Source organism: Macrotis lagotis, chromosome 8, assembly GCF_037893015.1.
Source record: "Macrotis lagotis isolate mMagLag1 chromosome 8, bilby.v1.9.chrom.fasta, whole genome shotgun sequence".
Taxonomy (NCBI): domain Eukaryota; kingdom Metazoa; phylum Chordata; class Mammalia; order Peramelemorphia; family Peramelidae; genus Macrotis; species Macrotis lagotis.
In genome coordinates, this window is record NC_133665.1 from 72,341,066 (window position 1) to 72,356,921 (window position 15,856).

The 15,856-nt window shown below is 32.5% G+C and overlaps 1 protein-coding gene across 4 annotated transcripts in view; it reads right to left on the reverse strand.

The window, feature by feature from the left end:
• Positions 1–15,856, reverse strand: part of PTPRD (protein tyrosine phosphatase receptor type D) — a 604,004-nt gene that overhangs the window by 202,639 nt on the left and 385,509 nt on the right. For all 4 annotated transcript variants that reach the window (XM_074197507.1, XM_074197506.1, XM_074197505.1 and 1 more), the window contains exons 8-10: positions 14,203–14,784; positions 6,218–6,351; positions 3,200–3,344 (exon numbers count right to left, since the gene is read on the reverse strand). In XM_074197507.1, coding sequence (XP_074053608.1) covers positions 3,200–3,344; positions 6,218–6,351; positions 14,203–14,784 — 861 coding nt within the window. The remainder of the gene's footprint in view (positions 1–3,199; positions 3,345–6,217; positions 6,352–14,202; positions 14,785–15,856) is intronic.

The following is a 15,856-nucleotide window of genomic DNA, read 5'->3' on the forward strand; positions in this document are numbered from 1 at the left end:
GAATTAAAAGGAGCGTTTGAGTGGAAGGATAGGAGTGGTTGGGGGGGAAATAATAAACAAAAGAAAAAAGTAAAACAGAAATAAACCAATAGCTAAAACACAAGGGTAAACAAATGAAAACAAAACTCATAAACTTAAAAAAAAATTTAGACAAAACATAGGCACCTTGGCTTATTAACATGAACAAACTGAAGAATGAATAAATCAACTGAAACATATTTTTAAATGGATGAGAGGGAAATATATGGAAATGGAGCCTCTCAACAAAACCTAAAATAGAATTACCTACCTGTGATTTAAATTCTTCTTCTAAAAATATACTCAACTTTCTCCCCTCCCAAATTCACCATAAAATGGCTGCAATTAGTGCAAGTTAGATTGTTTTGAAGTCTGTTTATGCTTTGGACCTTTTGGTCCAAACTTATGCTTTTAGTCTTGTATAATTTGGGAAGAATGTTTTCCTTTGCTCTCTTTCTTTTTCTATTTTTTTCTTTATGCAGTTTACTGAAGAAACTTGCAATAACTGCTAAATAACCCCTTCCTGCCAATCTTCTTTAGAAAAGAAAAAGATCACAAAAAAGCTCAAACAAACAAAAAGGGCCACTTCTGAGCTCTCTGAACAACTGAATCTGCCTGAATTGAATCAACTACAAATAATGTTTAAATGAAAATTTTTATTCAAACATTGATTGTAGCCAGTATACAATAAGCATGCAGAATCAACAGAAGATGAAAAGGCTTAGTCAAAGATTTACCTACCCCAGATAAAAACAGGCTTCATGATTCTGACTGTAACTTGTACTTACCCTATGTCAGCTTTCAGTTTTATATATAAATATTTATGAATATTTATTTTTAAATTCCTCCTGAAACACCTTTGCTAGTGAAGAAGATCCCACCAGCAAATTTTGGCAACAATCATTTATACTCAAGCTAACGTGTCTTACAACATTTCAAAAAAACCCAATTAAATATATATTTTTTTAAAAGTTAAAATACCCGAAAAAAATGACTTATCTATAAAATTCTCTGTATTTAGCAAAAAAGAATAAACATTACTGAAAATATAGGGGTTTTGGGAAGAGTGGGAAACCAAATTATATATCTGCTCATTGCCCAATGAGAAACAAATTCATCAGCATATACTTAAATGCATTCATCAAATAATCTGAAAAAGAGCAGTTCTGTTTTAAAGAGGATGGTCAAATCATAAAAGCACTTGAAGAACTGCCATTTTCTTAAGAAAGTATGTACTTCCTAAGATCCTTGAGAAAGAGGTTGTTAGAGGTGGCATTCCTACCCAAAGGGCAAAGAACAAATAGAATCTACTAGTTATAAAGGAAATAACTGGAGGATAAAGAATGTTGTCACTTCATTTCCCTGTTTTGATTATGTTAATGCTTAGGTCTCTGATTTGAATTGACTCTTTGAATCTTTATTATGCATTCAAGTTTCTAATTTTTATAGCTGTTAACTTGAAATTTGTTATAAAGTTTAAAAAAGTACATATCATTTTTTTTCTTTTTAACCCATACTTAAAAAAAGAGTTTGTATGTATTCTCAAAGAAGGGTATGTAAAGTTCATCTATTTCAGTCTGGAAAACTAAGAATAAAGTCTGCAGATTCTTTATAATTATCTTTTTTTAAGTGAATTTTAAATTTCTATGTGGCTTTAATTTCCCAAATTATAAAGGTATTCTCAGAAAATGTTATGCATTTTAAATTAATTTACCCAGTTAAGTCAGGATTAGGTTGTAATTCTGTAATAAAACTTAATACACTTTTCACATTGTATGATCAGTTTTGGATTTCCTATGATATTATTCATAAGGAAATATTCACCATCACTTCAAACATAGGAAAGATGGGAAACTGCTTTGATGTTTCTTTGAAAAACATTCATTATGCCAAAAGGTACAAAATAAGAGATTTCAAATTATGAAAAACTGTCATTGAGGCATATAGCACTTTAATTAAATACATAATTTTTAAAACTTTTATAATTATTTATTACCCTGCCTGAAATTTGACAGAAACACTACAGTAGCTTTTACTTTTATTCTTTGTTTTAAAGAACAAATATTTTAATAGAATGATATTCAATGGTTTAGCCAACATTATCCCCAGACTGTTCATCTAATTATAATTTAAGTGGAAAATACACATAATTCTATTCAGAAGGCCTGAAATGTTTCTGGTATATATGGAAAATAGTGGAAGGCTTGCTTAGATAGGAACCCACCTTTTACAATGATATATAAATCCTATTTTTACTAAGAGGCTCCTTGAATTAGGTCAGTAGTATTCAATTTACAAAACTGAAGAAAAGCCTATATATCATACACATATGATACTTAGATGATAATGTATAAACAACTATGTAAGATGACATCAATATGTTTCAAGCAGGCAAACTTTCCCATGAGCCTCTTGCAGTTAAAAGGAAGGAAGTTTTAATTATTTCATTGGTGAGAAAATGTTATTTGCATTTACTATACTGAACCAACTTTTAAAGCTAGATAAATAGATTGATAGATTTTGGAATAACAGTTCTAAATGAGACACTATCTTGAAACAACTATGAAAGTAAATTCCACCTGATGGAAAAAAATATTTGGTGATTAGGAATCCAGAGCAAATGTCATTCTTTAGTTCAATTACAGACTTCATAATAATATTTCAAATTCCAATACATGTGTCATATGCACAACTAATCACAAAGTGGAATTGAATTTTCTTCACATACATGTGAAATACATGTTTATTAAGAAACTTAAAACTGTCTGTAACTGAAAAACTATTAAAATCCTTTCTTTAGCTAATCTCTTAGCTTGTTATGCCCACTTAAGTTTGCTCTGTATGTCAGTCAGTTATTTTAAATGTTATTATTTTACAAATAATTAAAAGTTATTCTTTTGATAAATTAAAAGGCCCCTATACCTCCTCTAAAACATTCCTCAAAACATAGGACTTTTACATTAACTTCATTGAAAGTTTTTTCATTTAGGAAACACAGGAAATAGCAAAATGTGATCCATGCTTATTTGGAAATGCTCAGAAATCCATAGAGATAACTCTTTTAATTTAATTTTCTTAGCTCTTTCCTAATCCACAGACTATCATTAAGCATGTAGTTTTCTATTCTTTTCTAAGGATATGATTGGCACAAAAACAAAAAGAAGCAAAGAGAGACACCTACTTGACTGCATGGTTCTGGCTGAGATTTCAGCCGTGGAGGCACCCAGGCCTTGAGGAGAGCGAGCAGCAAGACGGAAATAATATAAACTGTTGGGTTTCAGCCCTTGAAGCCGGTAAGACGTTGAAGGCTCGATGGTAATCCGTTGCTGCGGGTAAGCAATAACAAGAACTTGGATGCTTTCGTTAAGATTCAAATAAATGTGTTTTAGTATATTACCTGGGACAGTGACTACTTGAGATCATGGCTGAGGATCTCATCAAAAATCTCAAAATATATGAAAAAGAATATGGTACTGCAAATGTAATAGTAAACTTTGAAAGGTAAGAGACTATATAACTAAGATAGTTTGGAAAAAAAATTACATTTGTGTCTATTCAAATGAATTGAACCTATAGAAGATAACAGTGTATTTTCTCCCAGGAAGCAAGGAATAATTAATTCTCTGTTCTAGCTTCAGATGTCCATATAGCGACTCTAAATGTTCTCTCTAGGAACTAGGTAAGACATGTCTATGAAAATGAGATGGCTTCAAAACTGCTCTATATATTTTCCATACTTGTAAACTGTGTGATTGATTGCTAGGATAGTATACAAATTACATGTTAGACTCCAGAATTAAGTATGTCACTATGAGAATTTTTGTATAGATATGTAGATGCTTAATGTTGAGTCAAGAAATATTATTTCCTTTAAAAAGAATATGTGCACAATGATTGTTGAGTTAAATGAATATTTTCTTTACTCCTTTTAATTTTTTCAAGTTATTATAACTTCATACTTTTTATAATCATGGCATTCTTTTTAAACAGCTTTCTGCTCACTACCCTTAGTCCCCTGCCTCATATTTTTCTAACCTCCAACTTCTTGGCACAGATATGGATTATTCTAGGATTTTCAGATATTTTTTTCCTCTTTGTTTTCACAAGAAAGGTCTCCCCCCACCTTTTTCTTCTCCTTCTTGTTCTTCTTTTCTTCTTTTTTTTTAAGGGAACAATTCATTATCCCTAATAAGGATAGTTATCTCTGATAAGTAGAGCTAGTATCTTCAACCCCTCCCTTGGTCTTTTCTTCCAGGAGAAAACAACTGATATTTTGAGCTCCAATAAAAGTCTCTCAGCTATGGCAAAAATATAGTCAGTGTCTATTCTATTCGAAGCAAAATTCTTGATAATTCCACACTTCCTAGAAATAAATTCATTAGTCCTTTGTAATTTTTTTGCCAATAGCTTTCCTTTTCTCATCTTATAAGCACCTTTACCTGGTTTTACTAATTTCTTATCTTTTATCAGGATATCTTACCCTGTTTTACTTAACTTGTCTTATCAACTTCCATATCCTCTCATTTCCCCCCTTGGTATATTCAATTTCTGGTTTTGTTGATAATTACAAAACTCTGAAAATTTCTGCCATAATCCCTTGTCTTTTTTTATTCTTATTCAGTTCAAGTTTTCCTCCTATGTCTTTCCTCATACAACTTGGGCAACATACCTGAACTTTCATATCTCTTATAAGTGACACTGCTGATGAATCTGTTGCTTAGTTCATAACATTTCAGAATCTTATATTTAGAAGGAAATTCAAAAGTCATTTAGTCTATACTAGACCTGAAAAAAGAAACTCTATCTAACATTTCCTAAAGAACATTTGAAAATATCCAATGAGGAGAAATCCAGTGTAAATCATTGCATTTTGCAAAACTTCAATTCTCAGGAAGGTTTCCTTAACATTAAATAAAATCTCCTTTGGCAATTCCCAATATAAATCCTTCTCCTTACTCCCCGCCCCCACATCCTATTCATAAATTTTAATCCCTTATCCATGTGAAAACTCTCCAAATATTAGAAAACATTTTCATGTCTCTCCTGTATCTTCTTTTCTATAGGTTTCAACATTTCTAGTCATCTTTAGTTTCTCTTTATTTGGTATGTTCTATATAGGTTAATCATCATTTTCAATTTTGTGTGTCAATATTTTTCCTACATTATACCACACACATCTGGACATATTTCTTTTATTGCGGACAAATAAATATCTTCTTCATCCTGCATTTCCTTTTCAAAATTCTTGTAAAAACTATTGATTTCCTGATTTAAGCAACTTCAGTCTCTGTGGTATCTCCTTTTGTTGAGAGAAATGGAAGTTCATTCAAGCACCTCAGGAAGTATTTTTTTAACTACACACTACTAGTACAATTCTAGTCATTTTGCTATAATGGTATGAGTGAATAAGAATATTAGAACTCTAGAGGAGATATTCATAAACTTTTTTTGTGTACTGAACTCCTTTGGTAGCCTAGTGAAGCCTATAGATCCCATCTCAGAATAATGCATAAAATGAAATATATAATGTTACAAAAGAAAAGTAATTATATTTAAATATTTTTTAAATTTCAATTTCAATTAAAAAATTTAAATTGAAAAATATTTTTTAAAAGTTCCCAGACACAGGGTTAAAAACCACTGGAGTAGAAGTCAGAAAGGAAGCTAGAAATCATTTAGTTCAACATTTTTATTTTATAGAAAAGGAAACTGAGCCCCCAAAAGAGAAAATAAATCGACAAAGATCATAAACTAATATGTGACATTATTGGGACTCAAATCAAATTTTAAATCCCATATCCACTTCTTTTTCTCTGTGTTATAAGCAGATTTTGCAAAAGAGTCTAAAAGAGTCATTAAGCTTAGTTACCAGGATTCTCTGAGGCAAGGGTTCTTAGCTGGGGTCTATGAACTATTTTTCGATCAATATTTTGACAATGTATTTCAATAAAATTGATTTTCTTTTTAACACTATGTATTTTATTTTAGGCATTTAAAATATTTGAGAAAGAGTCAATTGATTTCTTCAGACTTCCAAAAGGGTCCATGATACAATAAAAGTTCCTGATCTAGAGCTCCATGATAGATAGGTATTTTTACCCTGCAGTTCTCTGACATATTAGGTCACTGTAATAAATATCAAATATCAAAATATTTGTCCATGAACACTCTCATGAAAAAAAAGTCTTAAATTACCTACCTCTTCTCCATGGTCCCCATCATTGTAAACCAGCTCATAACTAGCAATGGTGTCAGAGCGTGGGGGTGTCCAGGAAAGCAAAATGCTGGTTTCAGATTCAGGTTCTGCTTTGAAGTTTAGTGGTTGGCCTGGTACTGAAAAGAGGGAAGGGAAAGAATGTACGGAGTAATTCATTATCAACCTTATCAAATCACATAAACTCAGGACTTAAAAAAATAACTAAGAATCCATCTGAATCAAATGAAGCCCAAGATGGTGGGCTGGTGTAGAAGTAGATCTAGGGATAGAATCAATCATCACTCATCAATGCATGTTAGTGATAATATTTTCTATATAGCCTTTAGCTATATAAACTTCTATATAACCTTTAGTTTTTCAAGTGCTTCTAAATCTATTGTAGGAATTGAATTCAAGAACCATCACAGGCTATAAGTTAGTCACTGGGTTAGTTCCAAGGATAGTGTTGGTCCACCTCCTCTAAGGTGCTTACAATTGTTTCAAGACACAGGCAATGATTCTTAGGAATATAGTAAATCAATGGACATTTGTTAAGAGTCTACTATGTACCAGGTCCTGAGTTAAGCCCTAGGGATATAAAAAGTGGCAAAATATAGTCCCTGACCTCAAGGACTTTAACTCTAATGGGGAATATAAGAATATAAGCAGAGTATAGGAGAGCTATCACCTTTAATTACAATTAGAAGCATCTGTTTATATCTTAATATTAAAGACATTTCTTCTGCTTCTATTACCTGCAAATATGGAAATATTTCCAAATCATCTTCTAAGTTTTGTACTTTCTTTCTTTTTCTTTCTTTCTTTCTTTCTTTCTTTCTTTCTTTCTTTCTTTCTTTCTTTCTTTCTTTCTTTCTTTCTTTCTTTCTTCCTTCCTTCCTTCCTTCCTTCCTTCCTTCCTTCCTTCCTTCCTTTCTGTTTTTTTTTAGGTTTTTTTGCAAGGCAATGGGGTTAAGTGGTTTGCCCAAGGCTATACAGCTAGGTAATTAATAAGAGTCTGAGGTCAGATTTGAACTCAGGTACTCCTGACTCCACCGTTCTATCCACTGTGCCACCTAGCCACCCCTGCACCTAATTTCAATGATCAAAATTATATATTTATTAAGTCACTTAAGGGTGACTACATTTACCTTACAATAAGTAATAATTTGGGGGGAACAGGGTAATTCATTCTAAAATAAGATGAACTTGTTACATCCTTTCTTTTGCCATTCCATAAGTACTTCTGAAATACTTAAAATATAAACATAATAGAATTACTTTAAATGTCATCTATTTAGTTATGTAAAAACATAAAATTATGTTTTAATATCCAAGATAAATAATTAAACTCATAGATTATGAACCTTCAGTAAACAAAAACATTAATAATTTAATTTGTATTTACTTAAGTAGATTAAAGAAAGGCTTAGAGACAATTTCTCTGGGTTCAAATATTAATGCAGATGACTTTGGCTCTAGTAACACCAAAAACAAATGTGTAGTGGATATCAATACTTTGATGTCCTATAAGCCTCTAATGCTTAACAAGTACAGAACAGAATGTGTTATCATTCCCTTGAATATTCCCTTATTCCTAATTTCCTTATATCTATTGTGAATATCACCATACATCAGTTGCTCAGGTTCATACTGAATGACTCAGTTCACTCCAGTCAATACAGAATTATTCCTAGGTCTTTGCTCTTTCTTATCCCCATATCTTATTACTTTCTAAGTCTTTTCAGTTCTACATCCATAACATTTCTCACATTCATTCCTTTCACTCTTTACACAAGATCACAGCCCTAGCTCTGACTCTTCTTACCTCTTGCCTACACAACTATAATAGCTTCCTAACTGAATACTATAGAATCTAGATCAAGACTCTTACCTCTCATATCCTCTATACAATTACTGAATTGACATTCCTGAAGCACAGATATGACGTGAAACTCCCCAATTCATAAGTTCAAATGACTACCTACCTAATGTTCCTAGGATAAAAAGACAAACTTTTTTGCTTAGTATTTAAAGCCTTTCACAACCTGACTCCAGCCAATCTTGTATTACAGGATTCTCTCCCTTATACACTCAATATTCTGCTCAAACTGACCTACTTACAGTTTGCTAACATTCCACCTTCTATTTCTGTGTCTTTGCATCAGTTATGCTCCATTATTAGAATGCTCTCCTTCCCTTACCTCTATATCTTAGATTCCCATTCAATTCAGGTTATACTTTTTACAAGAGACCTTTCCTACACATTTCTCCAACTGTTCTCCAAGCCCATTTGTTAGCACTGTGCCCAACTCTGCCAGTATTTTCATTGTCCAGCCTATATTTTCTAGGTAATTACTAAAGATATTTAAAATTATATTGAATATTGTACTTTTTTATGGTTTGGAAGGGACTTTTTCCACAAAATGTTGGGAGTTATGATAAGTTATATAATTATTATTCCTTTTCTGAAAATGATAAAATTGAGACTCATACTTCTTTCTTATAAATGCAAAGCCTAAAAAAAAAGAGGCAGAATTTAAGGTCCATCCACCTTAATCAAACTCCTACACAATTGCTACCATATGGTGGTGAGTTCAGGAACTTTATAGTATTCCTGTACAATATTCTTCTACTTTAATCCTACATTAATCATAAAATAATATTTCAGTTCAAAAACTTTTTTTGAATTACATATAGGAATAAGTAATCCTATCTATGAAGTCAAATCCTGATTCAGATAATTATATATTTTTCCTACTATATGAATATTAAAATATGTTCACAATTAGTTCAAACATGTTTCATAATTTCCTCAAGCCCATTGAATAATTTCTGAATATTCTAAGTTGATCAATTAAAAAACAAGTAAACTTAACATTTAGCAACAAATGTCATTTAAAATTTTGGTAAACACAAAAGATTATGAAAGATACAATCCAGTGTTTTAATAACAAGATTGAATTATCATGTTGATAAACATTTTTAGAGTAAGATAGACTCAGAATGACAAAAGATCATAAATTGCAAGCTGAGACCTTAGAGTCCATTCATTCAGTTCCATTTTACTGAGGAGAAAACTGAGAAGGACCAGAATCCCCTACATTATTATTATTCAGATGCTTTTCATTAGTGACATATTAGAAACAGATTAAGTGTTAAAAGCAGCTTCCAATTTAATCTTGCTCTTTAAATCATTTTTCTGTGAATACAATAGTTCAGTGACATACTAAAATATAGTTTTTTAAAAAAAAGACTAAATGAATGAATGATTTCTAGGAATTCTTCTGATATATCATTTTATTTTCATTGTTTTAAGTCAATTCATTTCAAAGGTATATACTGTGTATATATAGTGTTTATGTGCTTAAGCTCAAGGCCAACAATAACCTTAATTCATATTTCCAATTTCCTAAACCATTTTTTTTCCTTTTTGTATTATAAACTTTAAAATTCTCACTAATTTGATGCCTGAGGAAAGTATTTTTTGAATAGAATATCTATATTTTTGGAAAAGAATCTGCCCAGTGGGTGACCTAACTTAATCATTCAGCCAGAGAAAAGGAGATAAAAGGATATGAAACATCAAGGAAGGAGAATAGAGGGAAACATAAACAGGCTAGGAAAGAGGAAAGCAAATGGAATATAATTTGTTCCAAAAAGAAAAATTCCATAGGAACAAAAAGTAACACATCAGTAAAAGATTTATATCTGTATAGTCACACAGTTGTGACAAGGAGTCACATATTCTGTGCATAAACCCTCCTGTGTACCCACACAGACATACCCACAAATATGGAGTTAAATTGTTTCTCTAGTGTAATTTTACCTCCTAATATAAGGAAGAAAATAAAATCTCCCTCCTCAAATTTTCTCAAACCATTTTGCCTAGTTCTCTTAATTTTATCCCAGTAGCATTTTGTATTTAATTTAATTATGAACCATTATTTCCCTGAGAGAGACTCAGCCTCTACCTAACATGCCCTTCCCCCATACCCTCCCCTACCCAACTCCCTATTATTAAGAGATTGTAGGTTTCTTGAGGGTAGAGATTGCATCATTTTTCATCTCAGAACCAAAACATTGCCTTGTACTTAAGAAATCTTTGTTAAATTCAATAGATAACATATAATAAAAGCTGGATCACACCAAATATAAAAATACCATGGCAGTAAAACTGTCATGCTATCTTATTAATAGGTTGCTATGAAGATAAAACTTCTTTGGTAAATGCCCCCCCCCTTTCACATTAATAGCAAATTAAATAGCTGAATGAAAACACCTTGAAAGTCTAATGACTTTAATTATTTATATTGTTTCTGTTTTACTCTTAATCTGTCTTAGACAAAATAATTGTCCAGTCTCAATTTCTTATTCTGAAGCCCTGATAAAATTATTTCTCTACTCCCCCCCCCATGTATTCCTAGAGTCTTCTGCAATGACTTGTACACCTTAAGCCCTTGAGAAATTCTTACTGAAAGTGACTGAATTTTCTTACTCTTTTGGGGTACTTCCTAAGACACTCATTCTACCGTTTTTATAAAAATTAAACTATATTTTAGAGTACATGGAGTTAAGTTAAACTCATATTCCTTTTAAGGATTAAAGTAAAATATTGATGGCTGGACTACTTGATAGTAGCTTTGACTAACATTTTCATGTGTGGGTGGGTTCCTCCTAAAGTTAGCTAGTTGCTTTTAAGGCATTTCACCAGACAATTCAGTTAAATAATACTTTAAACCAAATCTTCCTTATTATCCTGACTCAGCATTCTATGATCACTCTGTACCATACTAATATTTTTTTTCTTTTTTAAATTGAGTCTTTAGTTTTTTGTGCAAAGATGAAACCCTGCCTAATCTTCATCCAGAGGCTGAAACTACTCAGACTTCCTGGAAAGGGAGATTTCAATTAAAGATGGCTTATCCCAAGGAGTCATTTTGTCATATTCAAATCAAATGCATGTGTAGCTGATATTTAAAAGAAAAAAAGGCAAAAAAAAAAGAAAATCCTAGAAACAGCTGTGAAATGAATGAGATTTATTTTTAAATTCTCAAACATTTTCCTCTCTAATGATCATAATACTTGTACAAGAGCAAAGGCTTCTGAGGACACAGGCTTTCCAGGTTTGTACCAGTACTATTATGATACAAAGTGGTATTCATTCATCAGGGTTCAAATGTTGGGCTACAGAGGCAATTATATTACATGTGTGTGTTGTACTGCTTCATAAGAATAAATTTAATTCTACCCCTAGCTATTATAAATTGTGTTAATTACCTAATTTCTTTTCATTTCATACTAAATCTCTGCCTATTTTTGTAATTTTTGTCTAGTAGGAGGTCAATTTTTTTCCCAAATAGGATATTTAACATTCCATAAAGATCCCCCCCCATTAAATATTTTAACTGTCTTTCTAGGACTGAGAGTATATCACAAGTATATAGAATATGTGCAAAGCAAAGCTTGGATGATAAGTGAAAACTAAGCTTCACTAATTGAAGCCCAAGCTGCCTTTGTCTAAAAATGGGATGAACATGAAGAGGCAAATATAGTCTGTACAAAATAAAGTTGAAGTTGAAAATCTAATTGCCCCTTGAAAAAAATCTCTCTTTATAATGATCTTTAAAATACTATACATTTCTATCCAATACCAATGAACATTTATTAAATAACTACTTCATTCCAAGCATTGAAAATACAATTCATAAAAAGATAGTTTCTGCTTGCAAGGAGCTCACAATCTAATAGGGGGAAGAGGGGAGACAACAGACAAAAGGAGGCAGGGAACTGGGGGTGGAGGAGAACAGGGAGACCAGAGGGCACCTGGTTTGAGGTTCATAGTATTTGATGGAGTTCAAAATATGGACAGGGGCAGATACAAAATACAGTTTCTACCCTCTCTAAAGGAAGGTACTGAGAGGAATCTCGGCCTCCATTCTCAAGTCTTCCAATCAGAGGAAAAAGAAGGCCTAGGGAGGTGTTGTCAGTCAAGGACTGAATTAGCAGTATGATTATAAGATTAGTGGTGATGAGATTAACCTGGGAGTATCTTGTTTCTTTTACAAAAGCCTTCCTATCTAAGGCTTTACATTTCTTTCCTTCTCTTCAATTGCTACAACTTTAAGGCCACAAAAACGTAAAGTATAGTTTTATATTTCTCCCCAAAGAGAAAAAAGCTTAAGGCAAAAAATCACCCAAGAGAAAAATTTCATCTTCTTCATGCCATTTTCTCCACTGCTACAAGTAAAAAGCTATCATATAGGAGGTATTTTACTTCTATATGAGTTTCAGAAGAAGGATATTGAGGCAGAAGAAGGAAATATAAGGAAAGTCCATGAAGCCACTGAAGTTCTGGCAGCCAACAGAGATAGATATTTGGATAAAATTTAGGGAATATACCTTCCCTAAAAAGTTCATAATGTCAAATGCTGAACATTCCATTTTTAACATCATTCCATGCCATCAAAATAAAATAAGTTCTGTAGAAAGTATATAGTTAAGGTGTTAAAAAGAAATATACAAGGAAAGTATCTAATTTAGTGAAAAATGATAACAATATAATAAGAATAATGGGTGTGAGAAGACAGTAAAAAATAATTTCAGCTTTGAAAATGCCACAAACATTTCAAATTCAAAATAAATAATTGGGTATATATATATATATATATATATATATATATCAGTATTACATTCAATTACCATTAAAAGATCAATAGGTAAGAGGCAAATTATAGGGAATTAAGCTCTGATTCTCTAATTTGGATCTAAAGGCGAGGTAGTATGGTTTAGTGGAAAGATTGTTAGAGATAGAGGCATGGGAACATTGAGTTAAAAAATAGCATCTGACACTACCTGGGTGACTTCTGGTAGGTTAATTAATCTCTCTGAGTCTCAGTTTCCTTATCTGCAAAACTGACCTAATACTAATTGTAGTATCTCCTTCAGAGGATATCTAAGGATTAAATGAAATTATGCATATAAAGGATTATATAAGTGTGTTAATTATTGAAATGCAAAGTTCTCATTTTAATTTTTAATGTAGACTTTGTGAACTTCTGGCACTTTTTAAGGATTCTGATATTTGAATGAGTATTAGTCCCTGTTTGAATCTCCTATAAGAAACTTAATATTGAGAGAAAATGTAATGTACATATTAATTATCTTCTTAGTTAAATTCTCCAAATTCTTTCCTGGTGTAATTACAAGTTCCCTGAATTATTTTTTCATTTGCACATTCATTAAATCATTCATTCACTCATTTATTCATTAAACATCATAGTGCAGGGCACTGGGGGGACATATTAAAAAAAATTAAGATGTAGTCTCCACATTCAAGTTGCTTATATTCTATTATCTCTTCTTCAAAGAAAAGCCCATATTATTATTATTACTCATTACATTAGTATAATTCTTATTTTATTATTTAATATAATTAATATTATATGCATTGCTTTTAATAAAGACACATATTTGAAAGATGTTTCTATATATCCTGCAGAATTGAAGATATTAGTCGCAGACCATTCGAAATCTTTCTACAAAGATCTATAATATAAATCCTCGCTTCAATTTAGTTCCAGGAAAATAAATTTTCTAAAGACAAATCTGCATGCTTCTTCTTGTAAGCAAGTGAAAGTTCTAATCCCAAGAGTCTATGTTTTTGTCTTAAGCATTAAGAAATGTAGTATCAGATTTATTTTCCATGTTTAAAAATTATTTGAATTACCTTGTCTCAAGTCCTGCTCCTTTTAGACAAATTATTATTTTATATTTTGATATCTTTATATAATGAAGAAAATCATTTCAAAAATTCAGGGACAATGGAAATATTGAAATATAAGTTCCATCCCTAATCTGAATGTAGTAGAATATCTCCCGGAAAAAGTTATACAAAAAATAATATCCTAACTTGTCATTATGTCCTCCTAAGAAAATGAGAGCAAAAGAGGGAGAGAGAGCAAGCTTGCAGTAGCTCCAGGCCAGCTTACCTCCTGTCTGAGTGATGACCTGAATGTCACTTGAAAGGGGACCATCTCCAATTGAGGTAAAAGCCAAGACCTTCACAGAGTAAGTTTTCTGTGGCACTAAGTTCCCAATAGTAGTGATCTGACTGTCGGCAACATTGTGCTTCATCCAGTTATTGACATGCTGAGAAGGGTCCATTGTGTAATAAACCCTATAGCCTTGGATCTGCCCATTGGGTTCCTCAGGTTCTTTCCACTGAACCAAAATGGTGGTTGAACTCAACATTCGAGCCTGCACATCTCGAGGGGCGCTGGAAGGTGCTTGCTCCGAAGTCTGGGTTAAGACCGGTTCGCTCGGGGGTCCTCTCCCGATGTTGTTGACCGCAACCACCCGGAATTCATAATCAGAGTAGGGGCTCAGACCAGCCACACTGTAGCGCGTTGTTGCCACACCATCAATTTCTTTATAAGCTTCCTCAGAATTTTTAGGTTTGTGCTGAATAATATAGTAAGAAACTGGCTCAGGATTCCCCGAGTCCCACGTCAAGGTAATGCTTGTCGCTGTGCTCTCCGTCACTACAGGGGTTCCAGGAGGTTTGGGCAAGGCTTAAAAGAAAACGAAAGGAAAAGAATTTAATTGACAGAAAATTCCCATCACTTGCTAGCTATTAGAACAGCATATAGAATTTACCAAAATTATTTTCACAAGAACAAAGAAAAGCATAAGGATGAACCGGTGAGATCGGATCATGAACAAAAAACATTAAGAGCTGGGAGGAACTGGAGAGATCAAATAATCTAAGCTCCTCGTTTTACAGGTAAAAAAGACTAAGACAAGGTCCACACTGATAATAAATAGCAGAGCAATGACTCAAACCCAAAGATTTTGAAGATGATGATGATGATGACAGCTAAACTATTTTAATATTCTGTATGTACATATTAGTAGATGATAAGGTACTTGTATAATTAATACATAACAGTACCTTTACATCTATACTATAGGACTTTGAAAATAATGTAGTTGTTTTGAATTTTTTTTTTTTAGGTTTTTGCAAGGCAAATGGGGTTAAGTGGCTTGTCCAAGGCCACGCAGCTAGGTAATTATTAAGTGTCTGAGGTCATATTTGAACTCAAGTACTGCTGACTCCAAGGCTGGTGCTTTATCCACTGCACCACCTAGCCACCCCCCGTTTTGAATTTTTACAGTTGTTCAAATTGTTTCTTTGTTTTATGACATTGTTGACCAAAACTATGACTTATTTGATGCTGAGTTCTGAATTGGAAATGTAACACCTAATTTTATCATTGTCTTTCTAGACAATGCAGTTTCGAGGAAGCATTTTGTCAAGGCACAGAAACTGCCTTCAATTAGTTTCACAGACACACACATCAGGAAGACAGAAGCATCAGAAATGATGAGAAATGACTTTTTATTACCAAATTGAAGTATGTTTATGAGTCCTATAGACAATGGATGTTTTTTAAGTTTTTGCAAAGGCAGTTGGGTTAAGTGGCTTGCCCAAGGCCACACAGCTAGGTAATTATTAAGTGTCTGAGGTCAGATTTGAACTCAGGTACTCCTGACTCCAAGGCCAGTCTCTATCAACTGCGCCCCTAGACAATGGATTAAAATAACTTACCTTTTCCTCATAGCCAAAAAATTAGAAAGAAAATA